The 19,382-nt window shown below is 35.8% G+C and overlaps 1 protein-coding gene across 1 annotated transcript; it reads left to right on the plus strand.

The window, feature by feature from the left end:
* Window positions 1-6: 6 nt before the first annotated feature.
* Window positions 7-19,303, plus strand: entpd1 (ectonucleoside triphosphate diphosphohydrolase 1). Its single transcript, XM_051915132.1, has 10 exons — window positions 7-261; window positions 13,780-13,907; window positions 14,004-14,121; window positions 14,652-14,802; window positions 16,181-16,340; window positions 16,545-16,763; window positions 17,254-17,505; window positions 17,596-17,703; window positions 17,792-17,929; window positions 18,170-19,303. The coding sequence occupies exons 1-10, from the start codon at window positions 246-248 to the stop codon at window positions 18,377-18,379; spliced, it is 1,500 nt and encodes a 499-aa protein (XP_051771092.1). The 5' UTR covers window positions 7-245; the 3' UTR covers window positions 18,380-19,303.
* The last annotated feature ends 79 nt before the right edge of the window (window positions 19,304-19,382 follow it).

Raw genomic sequence — 19,382 nt, forward strand, 5'->3', positions numbered from 1 at the left:
CACACACACAGTTGAGAAGGGAGAGGTAACAGGCAGATCGTTAACTTGGTTGGTGGCGGAGGGAGGGAGAAAGCTTGGCGGCTGGCCCGCCCACTCATGCCCCCTAGCCTTATAAAGAACCTCAAGAATGGGAAAGACCCTCTAAGAGAGCTGAGCCAAACACCCGAAACAGCACTCTGAGAGCTGGGACGAGTCAGAAAGAGAGTGAGAGAGGAAGAGAGAGAGGATTATAGGTCGCTGCATTCATGGATGAACAAGGAGGTGAGTCTATGACAACCACTCACATGAACGCACACTTCACCATATTGGGTTCATGCAGGGCAGGATGTAATTTGGTAAGTAGTGCACAAAGGAAGGAAAAAGAAAAAGCAGCACAGAACTTCAGGACAATGTTTGGATTACATTATTTGTAGATGGATAACTGGAAATATACTCTGAATGATCTGATTTTGTTGTTTTTGCACTAAATCAAGCTTTCTAAAAAAAAAAGTGGTTATGCATGAGTGATCATTTATTAATCTTCATCCATCTTTGTGTGTTAACTTTGGGCAGATAGTCCAGGAATTAAATGATTTTTAGCTTTCCATATGCTTTTTTAGTGGTTTTCTGATTAAAGATTTGCTGTTCGCTAAACTAACTAATAAACCAACCAGTAATTCAACTGATATAATTAGCATTTTGCTGCTTAAATCTGTGTCATGGTCTCAATGGAAATTCCAGAAGGGCATCATACACCCCAAAACTTTCTCAGTTAAGCCTAGAAGGCTTTAATGTTCTTTGAAGCATGCAGTTTTTTATTAACCATTTGACTGCCTGTCAAACAGTTCAAAAGTTCATGCATCAAGTTTATTTACAACCTCAAAGAAGCCCCTATTGTAGATCAGGAACTGGAAAAGTGGCTGGATAATCCACCTTTGTTCTGTGATCTTGCTCTACATTTGTCTTAGAAAAGCAAACTGATTATAAGAATCAATGTAAATAAAGAAAAATGGGAATCCTCTGCAGGCTGCATGGTCGTCTGATGCATCGGGTTTCAGCATCTGGTGTCCATCTAACAGCTTTAGCGGTAGAGCCTGTGAGAGTTTGTACAGGACTGAGAGCGTTGAGGAAGCTCTCAGTCAGAGAGAAAAAGATTGTTACATAACACCAGAGGATTTCTTCCTGAGAGTGGACAGGCCATCTGGTAACTGAGCAATCACAGAAACAAAACATCCCCTATTGTAACCATAACTAAAAAGTGTTTGTTTGGTTAGTTAGTCGGAGCTGCATTATGTCTTAAGGAGTTTTGCATTCTTGCGTGAGTGAATTACAGGAATGCTTTTGATAGTTCTGTTTTTTATTTTCTTTTCTCATGCTAAAATGAGAAAACTTGTACTCACTGTGACATCTTCCACTTAATGCCTTGAGCAAACTAAGCTTCCTGTAGCTGACACAACAAGGTCAGTGTAGATGTTCCTCATTATTCCAGTCATGTACAATTGAGGAAGTCCCACCCCTCCCACACATGGGGCCTCTCTTGGAAGCCTAACTGAAGTAATTCCCTTTTATTTATAGGACTAAATTCCAATGCATCTTTGGACAAGACTTTTAAAAAGTGGAAATTGTTATATAAAAAGAGTAGAAACAACAACAAAAGGACACATACACTAATATATTTAAATTTGAGGTGAAATATATGACACATAGGAAAGTGTTGCGTGTAAAATGTATTTTTCCTTTACCTCAGTGTGTGGTATATTGCGTGTCAATGTAAATAGCTTGTGTGCGTACAGGGCTTTATAATCACACATTACTGAGATGACATATTTCAGATGAGTGATGCGTGGGTTGAGTCTGACACCAATCTTTACCACCATCCTGATCATGTGGTCTTCTCATGACACTATCCGTGAGAACATTTGTCAGAGACAAACTGTGCACCTGGTCACATGATTTAAAATCTGTTAAGAAAAACATTAAGAAACTTTAAATAAATTAATTAAAGCTATAAATGCATATTGAAATGACCTCTGTTTAGTGATGAATAAAAACTTTATGTTCGCAGTTAGGAAGTTGTGTTGAGATGTTGCAGCTAAGATGTTGTCCATCTGACAAGTGCACCTTTTCAAACATAAAAGTAGAAGAGGTGAATTATTGAGAAAATTTAAGTTTACTAATACAGTAATTTGAAGTAATCTTTATTGAAAATTAAAGTGATCACCAACCACAAACTACTCACTAAAAGCTGATTAACATCAATCATGTTTTAGTTAAAAAATCTTCAAGTGATGGCACATAATGAAACTTGAGCTTGCATTTTAGTTTGCTGCAAAATAAGACAAAAAGTCTCATTTTTGAAATACGGAAAGTCTCTAATATTAAAGTTCACTCAAAACTGAAATTTCTGTCATTAAGTACTCACCCTCATGTCATCCCAAACCTGCAAGACCTTTATTTTCGGAACACAAATTAAGATATTTTTGATGAAATCCGAGGGTATCTGAAACACACATTGGCAGCAACGTCATTGCACCTTTTGAGGTCCAGAAAGGTATTAAAGACATCTTTAAAATAAGACAACGGACAATACTGAGCCAGCGTTTGGATGTAAACACAGAAGCCTGCACTGTGTTCACTACGTCAACTCTGTATGACAACGGTTCAAACTGTTAAATAAAGTCATTATGTTTGTTTTGTTTTTGCGCACAAAAACTTGTCGCTTCATAACATTAAGGTTGAAGCACTGTAGTCATGTTGACTATTTTAACAATGTCTTTAATACCTTTCTGGACCTCAAAAGGTGCAATGACGTTGCTGCCTATGTGTGGTTCAGATACTCTCGGATTTCATCAAAAATATCTTAATATGTGTTCTGAAGATGAATGAAGGTCTTACAGGTTTGGGACGATATGAGGGTGAGTATAATGACAGAAATTTCATTTTTTGGTGAACTAACCCTTTAATTCAATCTGATGTGTATTTTTAAATTATAATGTAAATGAATTAATAGAAGTAAATGTGGCATTACAACACATCTGTAGCTGAAACACAAATGAATGACTCTGCAAAGAGCAATCACAACCGACTCTTACGAAACTTTCTTGCTTAATTAAATTTTTGGCTCAAGGTCAATTTGACTGCCAAAGCACATTTCATGCGTCCCTCGAGCGTCTCTGTAGAATGCAGCACTTTCTCATTTTGCTTTAAATGAATCAGTCAAAATCACTGGTTCAACACAGTGGGGTTAACATGCTCAAACAGATTACCTTACACATCTGCAATGAAGACATGCATTTGTGTGGGTGGTGGTGAAGTGGAAATGACTGAGAAATGAAAACAAGATAAAAAAAAAATTTTTTAAAAATATCCTGGACTACTTTCTAATACATGAAATGTACGTATATTTATGCTCGGGCTTGACTGGTCAGGTCTGAATGGAGAAAGATGCCACAGTGAATGAAATATGTTTCTAGCTGTCAAAGATTAATGATAATTGTGAGGACATTCAGTAATCTTTTTCACAATCAGGCTTCCTCCTGCTTGTTGGCTGAGATGTTTGTTATACAAATTATTTTGATTAATCCACCTGTGTGTCACTTAGACTGTAACTTGTTAGTAAGCAGAGATAAATTCTCTGTGTTCCACATTTAAAAAGAAAGAAAAAGAAATGGCCCAATGTACTGTGTTAATATGAAGGAATTTTTCACAGCCGCTTTTACTGTATTTTGAATTACTCACTGCATTATGTTGTGTTTTAGGATTAAAGGAAACGTCTGTAAACTTAATTTATAATGTCCTGGAAGGAAATTACCAGTACTTTTCCCCCATTTTTTTAAAATGGGAAAAATTGTTTAGTTTTTTCTTACAGTGCAGTGCCATTCTGGCGTCTAGGGGAAATATTACCAAATTCACATGCTTAATATATTTTTTATGAAATATTGCATTATTTTTTATTAATAAATTATCCATTATCCAAAAGTTCATGTGTTCTCGTAAACTTTAATTAAAATAACTTCCCCTCCCTGTATATATATATACAGTAGTCAACATTTGAAGTGGATCAAAACCTTTCATCAAACTTGTCCTAAAACTTTCTTCTTAGGACAACTTTTATTAACTTTTTTTGATCCACTTCAAATGTTGACTACTATATATACTATATATATATATATGAAAATGTAAAAAATATTTATGCCAATATTCTTTTAACTTTTATATTAGCAATGCTTTTCTGGACATTTTTTTGTTCATTATGAAATATTTTTAAAACTATATCTGATTGTTCTGTAGTCATTAGTCATTTCACAACATGGAACACAGACATACTCACTTCCTCTATACCCAAAACAGCTTACAGCAGTTGAAATAAACATCCTTTTCTGTTAGAGCAAACCCTTGGGGGAAGCCTTTCCTGAAATATTTCTGAAGTGCTGGAATGTATACATCACACTTGTCATGGTCACTTCATTTAATACACTGAGGAAATAAGAGGACGCGTGCAGTTGTGGTACTTCACATAGAGTCTCCTAAAAACAACAAATAATGGATATCATATGCCTTTCCTGTTATGATGAAACATTCTTATCTTTGTTTATTATGGAGATCAAAGCTCATATCTTAACCACTTTACCCAAACCATAATGCTAAAGAAGAATTTGTATTAGCATATCTCTTTTCTCAAGAAGGTTAGTGGAAGATATCTGGTGGGAATATGTCTTCCTCAGACTTGTGTTTGTGCTGACAAGCCCATGTTAACCACAAGATCACACTGGCACGCGCTTCAAACATGGGTGTGACAAAAGCAATTCTCTCCTATGGAAATTCTGAGTACAAGTTCTTTAAACCTCTAAACCACACATTTTCAGTTGGCTCATTTCTTGTCTTTATCATTCTGTAAGGCTGAATGAACCTCATAATGCATAACCAAAGCCCACTGATCTAAAGAGGCTTCTTGGCTCTCACAAAAAAAAAAAAAAAAAAAACAGTCTGATTGCTTTCAAATTGACTTTACCGTATTAGATAGTATAGCAAAGTGGCAAGAAAGGCACAGTTTATTTTATTACCTCTCTAAGAAAAGCATCACAGACGAATGAATGGGAAATGTACACAATGGAAAAGCATTTGTTACTGTAAATCTTGAATGACTGCTAGCTAAAAGGCTATGAGGTCAAGAATACTTGTCATAATGAGATATTATAAGGTCTCATCATCAGTGTAAGCTCTGGAACAGGCCATGTTGTTCACACCCCTCACATTTGGCGGAAGGTGCGGTATGAGGGATTTACGCCTGTCAGCATGAGAGTCTGTTTCCAGATAGTGTTTACTATCCGGTCTGCCTCATGAATCCTACATGAATCCTGCTGGCAGATGCAATAATTACACCATTTTGAAAAAGGCAAAAAAAAAAAAAAAAAAAAAAAAAAAAAACATCTTTCTTTGTTGACAACTATTCAAAAATAGATGTATTTTAATAAAAGAAATTAATTCATTTTAATAAAATAAAATCATTTCATATTTCATATTGAAATAATTTAAAATAATATATTAAAATATAGCTGTGAGCAGCAATTATCGAGGGTTCAAACGCTTTAAGGCCTTTAAAAAGGTACTATGTTTTAATTAGCAAGCCTGTAACCATCTCGATCATAGATGGAAAAGACCATTTACAGTAAATACAGGCAATTTACTATAGGAAATATATAGTTTTAAAGTTTTTTAACAGTTATTGGCCAATTTCTTTCAAATTCCTCACAGGCCTCTAGCGCCGTGAGTCAAACAGGCCCAGCGAGACACTGCATGCCAGTTTTCAAGTCAATCGGGCAAACGGTGATGTAGTTATAGCCATTTTCATGTTTTTTTTGTTTTTTTTTGCTGTTATAGTGGCACCAAGTTATAGCCATTTTAGTAAAAGAGGCTCCACCCACCTCGAACATTTTGGCGGCCCTTAGGGACCGTGAATCGAAATTTCAACTTTTTTAATAATTATTGACAATCAGACTTATGGAGAATCTCGCTGCACTGGTTTGGTTCTGATCGGGCCAAAAACCTAGGACTAGTTCGCAAAAGTAGGTTTTTCAAAAAATCCAAAATACCCGAAAATTTCACCCGAATGGCAAGCGAATCCAAGCCAAGGATTCTAACAATATAAGGCACTTGAGCCTACGCCTGACAGTTCAGAAGGTATGAGCCATTTCGTAATTTTTACCGTTGTAGCGCCCTGTCAGGCCGATCAGGGTGAGCCTTGTAGTAGACGGTGTGAGTTTCAAGTTCAGTTTGGTCTGCAAGTTCAGTTTGGTCTGCCCAATCACTTTTATGGGAGAATGCTGATCCTTGGAAATTTTAACAATTACAATAGTTTAGGTATTTAGGTATATTTACACAGACTGTTTAATGAAGCTCAGAGGTGGGTTGTGCACATGAATGAAAAATGAAATGATACTCTTGATATGAAACTAAAACCACCAGTAGGTGGCGGCAAATTACTGTCTTAATGAGTGAGTCATTCAGTCATTCATTTAACCGATTCATTTAAATGACTGATTCATTCAGGAACATATCCTCTCCTGAGGCTTCATGGGATAATAAAGCGTCCATCATATGCACGCTTCAGAATCTCGCTGGATGAAATAGGGTATCCTGGTACTTTTTTTCTACTCTTTTATGAATATTGTGAACGAATACTTCTTTTACTGTTTTTCGTCTGCTATAAGTAGTGAAGTATCCAATTTCGGATGCAGCCACTGACTTTGAGACGGGAAGTGAAGCAAACATTGGATTCAGACGTGCCTTGATGCCTTCACATTTTTAAGCTTTCAGACGCAGCATCTGAATGGGTCACTGAATCATTGGCTCATTCGATTCATTAAAAACTATGGATTCATTCAGTTTTCTGTAATCTAAACCACATGTCAATGAGGAATGGAATTTCTTTTATTGTTTGAAAGAAAAGCTACTGTCCATTTGATACATGACAACACAAAACAACCCAAAGACATCACAACTTGACACCTTTGATATCACGCTTTCCCACGAATGTTTTGCAAGAACCACTGTCAGAGTTTCCTATGTAGGGTGTGAAGTGACATGTATCATTGTTTACCATGTCTCAAGAGTGTCACATTGACTTAGATTACTTCATACAAGCTTACTCCTAATGCGTGTTAGTGCAGGTGAACTTTACAGAGAAGATAGTAAACCTGATGTAACACGTTTAGTCATGGATTTGGACTACAGTGACTCTTCAGTCTGATGAGACATAATGAAAACTGTCCATGCTGTACTATGCTTTCAAAGGATTTAGTTGATGACGACAGTGTCTCAATTATGGCTGGTCTATGGAGGAATTTAGAGAAACACCCGAGGTAGAAAGAAAATCTGTTTACTTGAGAGCATGAGTGTGCATTGACGTCTCTCTTGTGATCGAGTCAATAAAAGATTCACAGCTGAGACATGTTGCTATACAAACATCCTTTGTATTGACTGTCATTTCACAAAGAAAACGTTTTCTTTGTGTTCCCTTTGCTCAAGAGGAAATGCAACTCTTAGTTTCGTAATGAAGTTCAGTTAAATAAAGCATGCAACACACCACTGGTGCCAGAGAGGTTTTTGGCCCCTGTCCCTATACGGGTATATCGGTATCAGCTTACATTTGGCAGAAACTCAAGAGACATTTACAGTAAAAGCTCAGAGGTGATGCATTTTACCTGTCTGGAAGAATGCAAAAAACACGGTGTAGAAGAGTGTTTAAAAGACCATTGATTGAGTTGTTTGGTTAGCATAACAGCAGTCCTGCTGTTGTTCTTCGCAATATGCTGACGTTCTGTACCATCAAGCAATGTATTCCCATGAGGCCTCAAAAGAAAATAGAGGATGTCTTGAACAGAAACGAAAATGTAAAGGTTTGCACTATAAGGGATTGTTAAAGTTTAAAATTTGATTAGGACTTACTGCATAAAATACTGCATAATCATGAAAAACAACAAGGCTAGCTAATGTTAATTTTAGTTTACAGTGCAATAAAACAGGGCTGTTCAGTCCTAAGGACAATTTGTACACTGAAAAAAAATAGTTTTTTGCTTCTTGTTCAAATTGCTTAATTAAAATTAGCTAAAACAACACAATTGCTATACATTTTGTCCTAACTTAATTTGATTGTGTTCAATCCGCTTAAATATATGTAAAATTGAAGTTTACTTATTCCGTTTGTGTTGGGATTACATGAATGATTTGTGTTGCATTAACTGAAACTGGGCGGGGCTTGTTAGTTCCCAGCATGCTCATGGTGGATTGTGTTCACCGACAATGTTTTCGGGAAGTATTCCTGAGCCCATGTTTTGATTTCCATTATAGTAACATTCCTGTATGTGATGCAGTGCCGTCTAAGGGCCCGAAGATCACGGGCATCCAGTATGGTTTTCCGGCCTTGACCCTTACGCACAAAGATTGTTCTAGATTCTCTGAATCTTTGGATGATATTATGCACTGTAGATGATGATAACTTCAAACTCTTTGCAATTTTTCTCTGAGAAACTCCTTTCTGATATTGCTCCACTATTTTTCGCCGCAGCATTGGGGGAATTGGTGATCCTCTGCCCATCTTGACTTCTGAGAGACAATGCCACTCTGAGAGGCTCCTTTTATACCCAATCATGTTGCCAATTGACCTAATAAGTTGCAAATTGGTCCTCCAGCTGTTCCTTATATGTACATTTAACTTTTCTGGCCTCTTATTACTACCTGTCCCAACTTTTTTGGAATGTGTAGTTCTCATGAAATCCAAAATGAGCCAATATATGGCATGACATTTCAAAATGTCTCACTTTCAAGATTTGATATGTTACCTATATTCTATTGTGAATAAAATATAAGTTTATGAGATTTGTAAATTATTGCATTCCTTTTTTATTCACAATTTGTACAGTGTCCCAACTTTTTTGGAATCGGGTTTGTAGTTCAGTGACACTAAAATATGTGAAGTTGAACTGGATGAATGAATATATGAAATTGAATGCCTGAATCATGTCAGGGAGCCATATAAAATTCACTTTGAGACTACTTAACTGGCTCACTTAAAATGACTTCATTCCATGATGTTGAAGTTACATGAACAAATTATGTTTGTTTAACTTAATTAATTCATGTGGGACCAATGTACAAAATTAAATCATGTGAATCCAACAAACTTTTCATCCCAGATGGTTAATTTTCCATGGGTTTCCTCTGAATTTACCTACCACAAGGATGTAAATTTAAGTTCTCTGTTAATCAGACAGTTGTCGTAGTCCTTATGTAGCAATTTGTTAGCAGCTTACAACCAATGCTCTTTTGTGTTTAAAAACTCTAAACTGAACAGCTGCAAAGTACATTATCTGTATGTACTACAGCTGTTTCCTCAGACAGTATCTCGGTCTGTGCAATATGATTTATAACATATGTTTTTTTTATGTGCAAAATCTGCTTAGTCTGCTAACATAAACAGACCAGTGAGGGCTGGATATTTGCATCCTTCTTTTTTAGTATACTGTATCCTGTCTTATATTGATGTGACTTTGGACACTTAGCAGTTTCTTGGTATTTAAGAACTTATGAGCAGTGTTTCTTTGCTCCCTTGCAAATACCATTGTATTGTAACTTTGATTGTACATTCTACAACAGATAGCAACAGATAAAAGACTAGGCTACTAGCATTCAAAAGCAATTAATACTTCAAATTGATGCATTAAATTGTTCGTAAGTGACAGTAAAGATATTTATAACGTTACACTTCTTTTTCAAATAGTATAAATGCTGTTCTTTTGAACTTATTCATCAAGGAAACTTTCAAAGAATTCATCAAAGAATTATTAAGCAGCACAGCTGTTTTCAACATTAATAAAATAAATGCAGCCTTGGTGGGCATAAGAGACTACATTTAAAAAAATCTTACTAACCCTCTAATCTAGCAATGAGTGTTTTCATTGTGTCCAGGCAACAATGTCGATAATCCAAATACAAAGAGACTTTCAATTCAGGGAAGGAAACCAAGAATAAGCAACCTGAAATAACACTTAAACAGACTGAGACTGATCTTTTCACTAGAAGACATCTCAGGACAATTAAAGGAACCTGATGCATCGAGTAAAATATTTGGGTGGAATATGCTATAAAGAGAAAAACAGAGCAAATTGTCCTGGATAACTGCATCTTCCATCCATATGCGTCAAATTAATAATATTCCGTCTTCATTTAATCACCCTCATGTTGTTCCAAACCCGTATGACCTTATGTCTTCTAGGGAACACACAAGGTAAACTCTATCCTTAAATCTGACCACTTTTCTTCATGCACTGCATTTACGGCATGCTATTTTCCAGAACAAATAGAACTGCTGTTCTTGCTAGGGAATAAACAAAATCGAATTGCCCTCATTGCATTCACTTCTGTGGAACACAGAAGGTGAATTTTTGAGGAATATCATGCGAATCTCTTTTTCATAAAGGGAATAGGGGAATGGGGCTGTAAAAAGCTATAAAAAATTACATAAAACTGTCATAAAGTGGTCCAATTTACTCATCTGCTGTATTCCAGGTCTTATGAGAAAACAGACTGGAATTCAAGTTGAAATGCACATTTTGGTTGAGCTATTGCTTTAAGGGAACAACAGCTGAGTTATTTCTTTTGGAAAACAACATACATGCCTTAAATGCCGTGAATTAAGGATAGTGGTTAGTTTTAAAAGTGAGTTATTTCTGATATATATTGCTTGCATGAACTAGAGACATATTTTATCCATTGTGTCCTCTTATTAAGACAGTTCCCCTAACATTTTAATAAAAATGCAATTCTTAGAAATAAAATAAAAAAAATCAATTTTAAATAGTTTGTGCATGCAACGGTTAAGAAGATGTGGTTTACAGACTTCAGACCTTTAGTGTTTCCCAAACACTTGGATGCCAATGACTTGCATGCCAAAGACAGAAGCTTCAGTTCTAGAGAGTAATCTGAATGCACCTCACAGACAGGTTCTCTAAAGTGATTCAGTCCCAAAACGGGTGCAAGCACTGCACTAGGGAATTCCGCTCACTGCCGCCCGTGACGTCACTGCTAGCCTGGCTCCACATGCACAATGGGTGTTTCCCCAAAAATCACAAGTGTACGCTTGCCAAGCGAAGCTGCAGCTACGCACACAGGTGTGATAGGTCGTTACTCAGATAATGAAATCCTTATACTTGATACTTAATACTGAAAAGTGGGCAGGAAATGATTAACACTCAGTTGACTGGGACTTTCCACACAAACCGCGACAGTCGTTGACACGCCATTCTCACCGGTTACAAACGCCCTGCGCGTGTCCTGATGGGTAGGTGAAAAGAGCAGCAAGGCGCGTTGATTGAAGTGCTTCAATCCTGGAATATATTGTAACTACTTTCCGCTTCACTGCATGAAATCGTTAGAACCTATCCTTTCCGCAAACCTTTTGAGATGTGGCTTTATTGGGCTTGCAAGGACTAGTAGAAGTGGGCCTAATAGCTTATAGGGGAGATCTGTTCTTTTTTTTAATGTGTGCCTCAAACGTTAAAGGAGTATTTCCATATGTGTCTGTTTTAAATTAAAGTAGTGTGGAAGTACTTTGGAAGAGTTTTGTAGATTTTTTGTTAAATTAGAGTCAAGTACACACAATACTAACTGAAAACAGGATCATTTTAAATGTTGTGCACAAATTTACTGTAGTAATCAGATTTAGCCTACTTGTTCAAATTGTCATACCCCATCACCACCCTTATTTAATTTTGAATATTTTAATTCAAAATATTAAATACGCTGGAACGAATTGACTTATAAAAACTGATGTTGTTGTGCTGATGTTATAGGGTGAATTCAGGTTGATTGGGACACTTTTTCCAATTCATCTCAACGGCAAAAAGTGTCCCAATCATCCTGAATTCATCCCTGCTGATTTAGATTATATGAGTTCTGTCATTTAACATAAATTAACATGATCACAAATTAAATTAGACACATGTGAAAGCATAATTACTTTTTTTTTTTTTTTGTCATGTTGTTAATCATTTATAATTTTACATAGTGACAGCTTATGTGTGGACCTCAGGAGGGTGGTGGTCATGCATGATAGTGATTTCATTTCTACACTCTAAATAATAGCTGTAAAAAAACAAAACAAGTCTACACAGTAAAATACCATTTTCCATTGAAACAGTAATATACTGTAAAAACAAAGCATTCTGGGTGATATTTTTCCTTTTCGAGAAAGTAACCTTGAAGCTGCGTCTCATTTCGGAGGCTGCGTCCTCTGGAGGTCGCATTTGTAGGCTGCATACATCATCGAGGATGTCTCATTTAAGAAAAGTAACCATAATAAAATTTACTGTTATTCCTCATAAAGTGTAAAATACTGTAATTTCTTTCTTACTTTGCAGTCTAACAGTTACTTTACTTAAATGAGACTGCCTCGATGACATATGCAGCCTTCAAATGCAACCTCCGGAGGATGTAGCCTTTCGCAGGCTACGCAGCTATAGGCTACTTTCTCGAAAACGACAAATAATACTACCCAGAATGCATTGTAGTATACAGATTGCATTGTAATGTACAGAAGTAATATATCGTAAAAACAATGCATTCTGGGTAATATTTGTCGTTTTCGAGAAAGTAGCCTATAGGTTACTTTCTTGAAAACGACAAATGTAATTACCCAGAATGCATTGTTTTTACAGTATATTACTGTTTCAATGGAAAACGGTATTTCACTGTGTAAATTTTCCATTTTTACAGCTTTTTTTTTTTTTTTTGTGGAGTGTAATTGGTTAAACATATGATGTTACATCCATTACTGCAACATTCTCTGTTCTCCACGATATTAAATTAATTGATGTACAAAGCTGAGTAGCTAGTTTAAATAAATGTAACCATCAAAATAATAACATCACAGATGTTTGATAGACTTACAATAATATAACATATAATTTAGCCTTTATTTTTTTAATCATCTCATATTAAAATAATTTATTTTGTCCCTCTGAATGCAAAATTCACATTTTACTGGAAGTACTTTTACCAAGGGCGTACTTATAACGTAGCCAAAATATGAACTATCCATCCATCCATCTATCTGTTCTCCACACAGCCTACATTTGGTCATGGGAATGCTGAAGCCTGTCCCAGCATTTTGGGCTAAAGACAGGGAAACACCCTAGACAGATGTCCTGTACATCACAGAAAATATGAACTGGACATTTTCTTTAATTCAAAATTATTCATTGGAGCAGGGAAAATTCTCCTGATCTGTAAAATAGCTATATCAGACCAAAACAAAAATGAAGGGCCTTTTAGAGGGCTTTATTGTAAACACAGTGGGGAGACAGCTGTAATGCCCAGTTGAATAAACTGCATTCATGCTTTCAAGCCCTGTTTGTTTTTCCATTAAACTGACAGTAGGTATTACTGTTTGATTTATTTTCTTTTAACGCCTCAAAAAGCCTCAACAAAACACAAACAGTACTTCACAATTATTATTAGACTGCATTATAGATTTTGAAAAAGAAAAAAAATAAACACAATGTACAGATTGAGTTTACATTTTGCATTGAATGCAGAATTGAATGAGATTAACACCAGTCTGTACTGCTGTTGTTAATAATTTAAAAGGCTACTGTATACAGTTCTGCAACACTTATATGAAATACATGCATATCCTTTTTAATTAACAACATGTATGTATTTATTCAGCTCACACTGTAAAAAAAAAAAGAATATGATTATAAGTGTAAATTTCAACCTGCTCTCTTTATTTTCTCTTTTTAGAAGTAAAAGTCAAGAACCCCTGGAACAGGCCAGTAGTCATCTTTCTGACTGCTTTTATCGCCCTGGGGATCGTCATCATGGTGACCATTTCTGTTGTCCAGTACAAGCCTTTACCCAAGAAGTACAAGGTATGACTGACACCATTAGTGAACGATTTACTGTGTGTTAATCAGATTAGATTTGTACAGGCTTCACTGATGCAGTGGTTTCTGTACACTTGACAGTATGGAATAGTTCTGGATGCAGGCTCCTCGCACACCTCCGTGTTTATCTATGAATGGCCAGCTGAGAAGGAGAACAACACAGGCATGGTACAGCAGTTATACACCTGCAATGTAAAAGGTATGTAATCCCTAATTTACAGTGCAGAGGTCAAGATCTAATGTAATCTGGATTGTATTTAAACTAAAAATAAAAAAATAAAAAATAAATCCCATACCTTGGGGGGATAGTCCACCCAAAAATGAAAACTATCATCATTTACTCACCCCCCATGTCTTTGGAAACCTGTATGACTTTTTCTTCCATGGAACAAAAAAAGAGATATTTAGCAGATTGTCCAAGCTGCTCTTTTTCCATACAGTGACTGATTTTCAGTAAATAATGACTTGAATTTCAGCCTGTTCCTCACTATCATATGGCTTTCAGAAGAATATATATGTAACAATTTATATATTTATGATACAATTTTTCCTTCCTTATGTGGCTTGGCAGCTCCTGGTCCCAATCTACTTTCAATGTAGTGCAGTTTAGACAGTCTGCTAAACTTCTCCTTTACTATTCTATGAAAGACAAAGTCAGGAGTTTAATTTACTATCACTTTAGTCATTTGTCAACACATCAAATAACAACAACACTTTTGCGTACTGTAGGCAAAGGCATCTCCAGTTACTCTGCTAATCCAGATGGGGCTGGCAAATCTCTGCATGAGTGCATGATGGAAGCCAAGAATATAGTACCTGCTCACAGACACAGCGAAACCCCTGTGTACCTGGGAGCCACTGCAGGCATGAGACTGCTCAAGTAATCACTTCTCAGTATTCTCAATTCTGAAGAATCAAAAGGGGAGTATAAGGAGGTATAGATAATAATTTGGAATGGAACTCTTTGTACTCAAACCAAAGACTTATTAATCAATGATGAATTGTCTTTATTCTGTAATTATACTACTGGTCAAATCTTCGAAATATTTAAGTTTTTTTAATAAGTGTTTTATAAGTCTCTCAATAAAACAGTAATATTGTGAACTTTCTGTGATGGCAAAGCTGAATTTTCAGCAGCCATTATTCCAGCCTTCAGTGTCACATGATCCCTTTAGAAATTATTCTATGAATGAACACAAAATATATATTAAAGCTGCAGTCCGTAACTTTTTTTTTTTGGTTAAAAATGATCTAAAATAAATTTTTGAGCGAGTACTGTACATAACCAGCCAGTGTTCAAAACTATCTCCTTACCTTAGCCTGATTCACAAAGGAAAGCTTCTAATCATGTTTTATAATTCGGGTGGTACTGGTGGATTTCCATGGGAAATTCGAGCATGCGGCCGTTCGTCATTACGTCATTTACGTCATTATGAGTCCCAGCTAGTAGGCTATCGCATGTGAGGATGGCGGATCATTTATAGCGTTTTCTCACAGCAGCTGCAATAATTAAACTTATCATTTTGATGGCGGATTGTAATCCAGAAAGGTCCAAATGACAATCATCAGTGACAACTGGAGATTCACCCGTAGACAAAAGCAAAAGACTGCGGAGTGGCTACATAAATTGAAATCTACTGGTAACTCTAATACACACTAAATACACATAGTCACGCAGTGCTGATGTAGTTAACATTAATCATTTGAGAACAAAGTATAACAGTAATAATAATTTGCACGGTTTGATGTGATTCGAGCTAAGTGATCGTTAGATTTAATCACCATTGGTAGCGCGATTTATTGTAGGCTAATGCTTTTTTCCTCAGTTGCAAAAGTGGCAGACATGTTACTTACTTGTTCAGATTACATTTTCCAGTGAAAATTCTTATTTTGGTCATACTTCAAGATGCAGAATCTGTGATTCCGAAGTACAGTTTCCACATTTCAGTGCGGTGACTGACAGCAAACATTAGATTCATCCACTCTGAGGAGTCATGCCATTGCACAACCCACGTAAAGATGATAATTTCGCAAATAACTGCAATTGCAGGTTTCAAACAGAGATGGCGACAAAGAGGCAAATTTACAGACTGCAGCTTTAAATTAAATTTTATATATATACTATATTTGGGGTGTGTGTGTGTAATTTTATTTAATTTTTTTTTTGTTCATTTATAAATAAACCATAAGGATCCATGTCATGACCCCTTTAATTAATTGTTTACAGATGAAGTTTATCAATATCTATTTTTCTCAAGGATGGAGAATGAAGCAGCCTCAGAAGAGGTACTGGCTTCAGTAGAACATTCACTGAAGACGTACCCCTTCTCCTATCAGGGAGCTCGTATCATTTCAGGCCAAGAGGAGGGAGCTTTTGGATGGATTACCGTCAATTACCTGAGCGAAAACTTAAAAAATGTATGGTGTTTTTTTCACTTGAGTTTAGCAACTTTTCATATTTGTAATTTTAATTTGTAATTTTTTAACCCAAAGCTCTGCTCCACAGAATTGCAGTGCCGAATATATAGTATGAATTACTTATCTAGTATAAGAATGAACAGTGAAACAAACCATTTCAGTGTGGAAAAGAGAATGACATAAGCTCCCGTGTTTCTCATGCAGCCCACAGGGACTCTTGGAGCTCTGGACTTAGGCGGCGCCTCTACTCAGATAACCTTCGTACCGCAACAGGAAATTGAATCAAACGACAATTCTATTGACTTTAGGCTGTACGGAAATGATTATCACTTGTACACCCACAGCTTTCTCTGTTACGGGAAGGATCAAGTTCTGAAGCTTTCTATGGGCAAGAAATTAGAGTCAACACATGTTGCTGACAAGGTATGCTTGTGATTGCAATGGAAAAAGTGTGTCGGAGCCGAGGTCCTTTCCTAGTCCAATTCCCCTCTCTCCTCTCCCATGATTTCCTGTTTGTGCTCCTACTGTCCTATATAAATAAAGGCAAAGATATAAATATAAATTAAAAAATGAACAGAAAAATTGTAGACCTTAGTAGGGTCCCCCCATTGCAAATTGAGTGTTGCATTGAAGCAATATATACAATACCATATTAATGCATTTACTGTACGTACTTTGATGCCTGCATTGCAAAGCCATTAAATATTGTTTTATTGATATAGAGTCACATTCATTTTTTTTTTTTTTCAGCAAACAAATGTAATGAAACATTTAGCTGCATTTTGGTTCCTTTACTTTAGCTTTGGTTGAAGTTAACTTTTTATTTGATTGCATATTTTAGGTATAGGTATAGACCACAATTGACTCTAATACAATTGTATCTCATATTCTTACATTTTTTCTCTTCCCCTAGACAGAGCCCATTGAATTAAGGGATCCTTGCTTCCACCCTGGATATAACTTCACAAAGCCAGCTGAAAGTTTGTTCAATACCCCTTGTATGAATAAAGTGAATTTGACAACTGGAAACATCTCCCATGTGGGGTTGGGGAATTGGCCTCAGTGCCAACAATCGATCAGAAAGGTTTTAAATACCGCCCATTGTGCTTACTCAAAATGCTCTTTCAATGGTGTATTCCAGCCTTCTGTTGATGGAAAATTTGGGGTAAGAAACAATGAAGATTGTTTGAATGAATTTTAATGGCTGGTTGTAAATCACAACTAGTGTTAATAATCATGCCATTTGATTTTCTAGGCTTTTTCTGCTTTTTTCTTTGTGATGGACTTCTTGAATCTGACCAGTGATTCATTAGACAGTACAAAGCAGAAGCTGGCAAAGTACTGCTCTACTCCATGGAAAGAGGTGAAATGTATCTTTGAAAGATGTTTTTAAAACAGTTGCATCTTGTTGGGACAGGATGTCTTAATGTGAACTTTCTTGACTTTTATAGATTGTAGAAAAAAATCCCAAAACAAAACAGAAGTACCTTGCAGAATACTGTTTCTCAGGAACATACATACTCACTCTTCTGGAAGATGGATACAATTTCACCTCTGACAACTGGAAAGACATCAGTTTCATTAAAAAGGTAAGAATGGTGTAAATTAATGCTCTCTTTGATGACATTGTTAAATTATTTCTCCTCACAGAATATTTGGAAACTTAAAACACTAAAAAATGCATAAAACATTTTCATGTAGGTTTAAGTAAAAATTAAAATCAATACTTTTATACTTTTAATGCTGAATCACTACTTTTATTTTAAAGTAAAAGTAATTGCAAAAAATTACCCACACACAATTGTGTGACAAGCGCTCTCTCTGTGCAGATAGGAGACAGTGATGCAGGCTGGACATTAGGTTATATGCTTAACCTGACCAACATGATCCCCGCTGAAGCTCCAGACACACGTCCGATGCCTGATGGGGGATACATCACATTTATGCTCCTCTTCACACTTCTAATACTTGTTCTCATTCTTATGGTCTACATATATTTCCGTCGGTCCACTAGACAAGCCCAGAAAGACATCATTTAGACAGGGATATTTTGCTGTGGTCTCTTAATGTTGAATGCTTATTTCTGCAGAACAGATACAAAATCATGTTATGACTAAAAGGTTATAGATTTAACTAAACGGTTAAATCTAAAAGGTTTTACATTTCAAAGAATTTGGACTCGATACCTCATGTGAAGGATAAACAGGTTTTGGGAGAGAGAAGGGTTACAAGTTCCATTGCAACTGAAGGGACATCAGACTCTGTTCCCATTTTTTTGTGGTTTTTGTGACCACTTAGTTTTCTTAAATATCAAGTCAAAAGTACAGGTTTTAGCTTTTGGGGAGCTGGATGAAAGAGGTTTGCTGAGTTTCCTCAAAAGGAAAAGTGCACTGACATTCAATATATCGTGTGCCTTAATTCTGTATGAAAGTTCTCCCAATTTATGTATAGAAAAGCACACATCTTCTTGATGCCAGTATCTTTTACTTTTTTACTTATAAAGAAATGTCTGTGAGGTCAAATGTCTCTAGATGTGTTTTTTTTTTTTTTTTTCATTATGGTCATATGAATATCACTGGATATCACTGTTTATACATTGCTTTCAGCATAGCACACTTTTTTTAACGAATTGCAAAATGGAGGGTAATTTTGCTAGGTCTGTCATTGCATGTTTTTTTGTTTGTTTGTTTTTGTTTTGTTTTTTTTGCTCTTCCTGTGCTTGCCGTTTGTTTTTGTTTTTATTGCAATTACTGTTTTGTTTTGTTTTTTAATACAATGATGTAACAGGAGAGGTAAAAATCATTTGTGCTAAAAACATTTGTTCATGTCTGCTTCTGTAAGGTACATTTTGTATATGATTTTTCTGTGTATGGCTCTGAAGTGGTATGTGAAATTACATGAATTTTTTTTTATATATATTTAAACAATACTTGTAGCAAATTTCTATTAAATTTACAAATGACTGGTTGTGTATATTTTATTTATAATCACATATAATTAAAAAATAAATTAATAAAAGTAATAATTAAAAATATACATTAT

The sequence above is a fragment of the Ctenopharyngodon idella genome, chromosome 12 (genome assembly GCF_019924925.1).
Source record: "Ctenopharyngodon idella isolate HZGC_01 chromosome 12, HZGC01, whole genome shotgun sequence".
Lineage (NCBI taxonomy): Eukaryota > Metazoa > Chordata > Actinopteri > Cypriniformes > Xenocyprididae > Ctenopharyngodon > Ctenopharyngodon idella.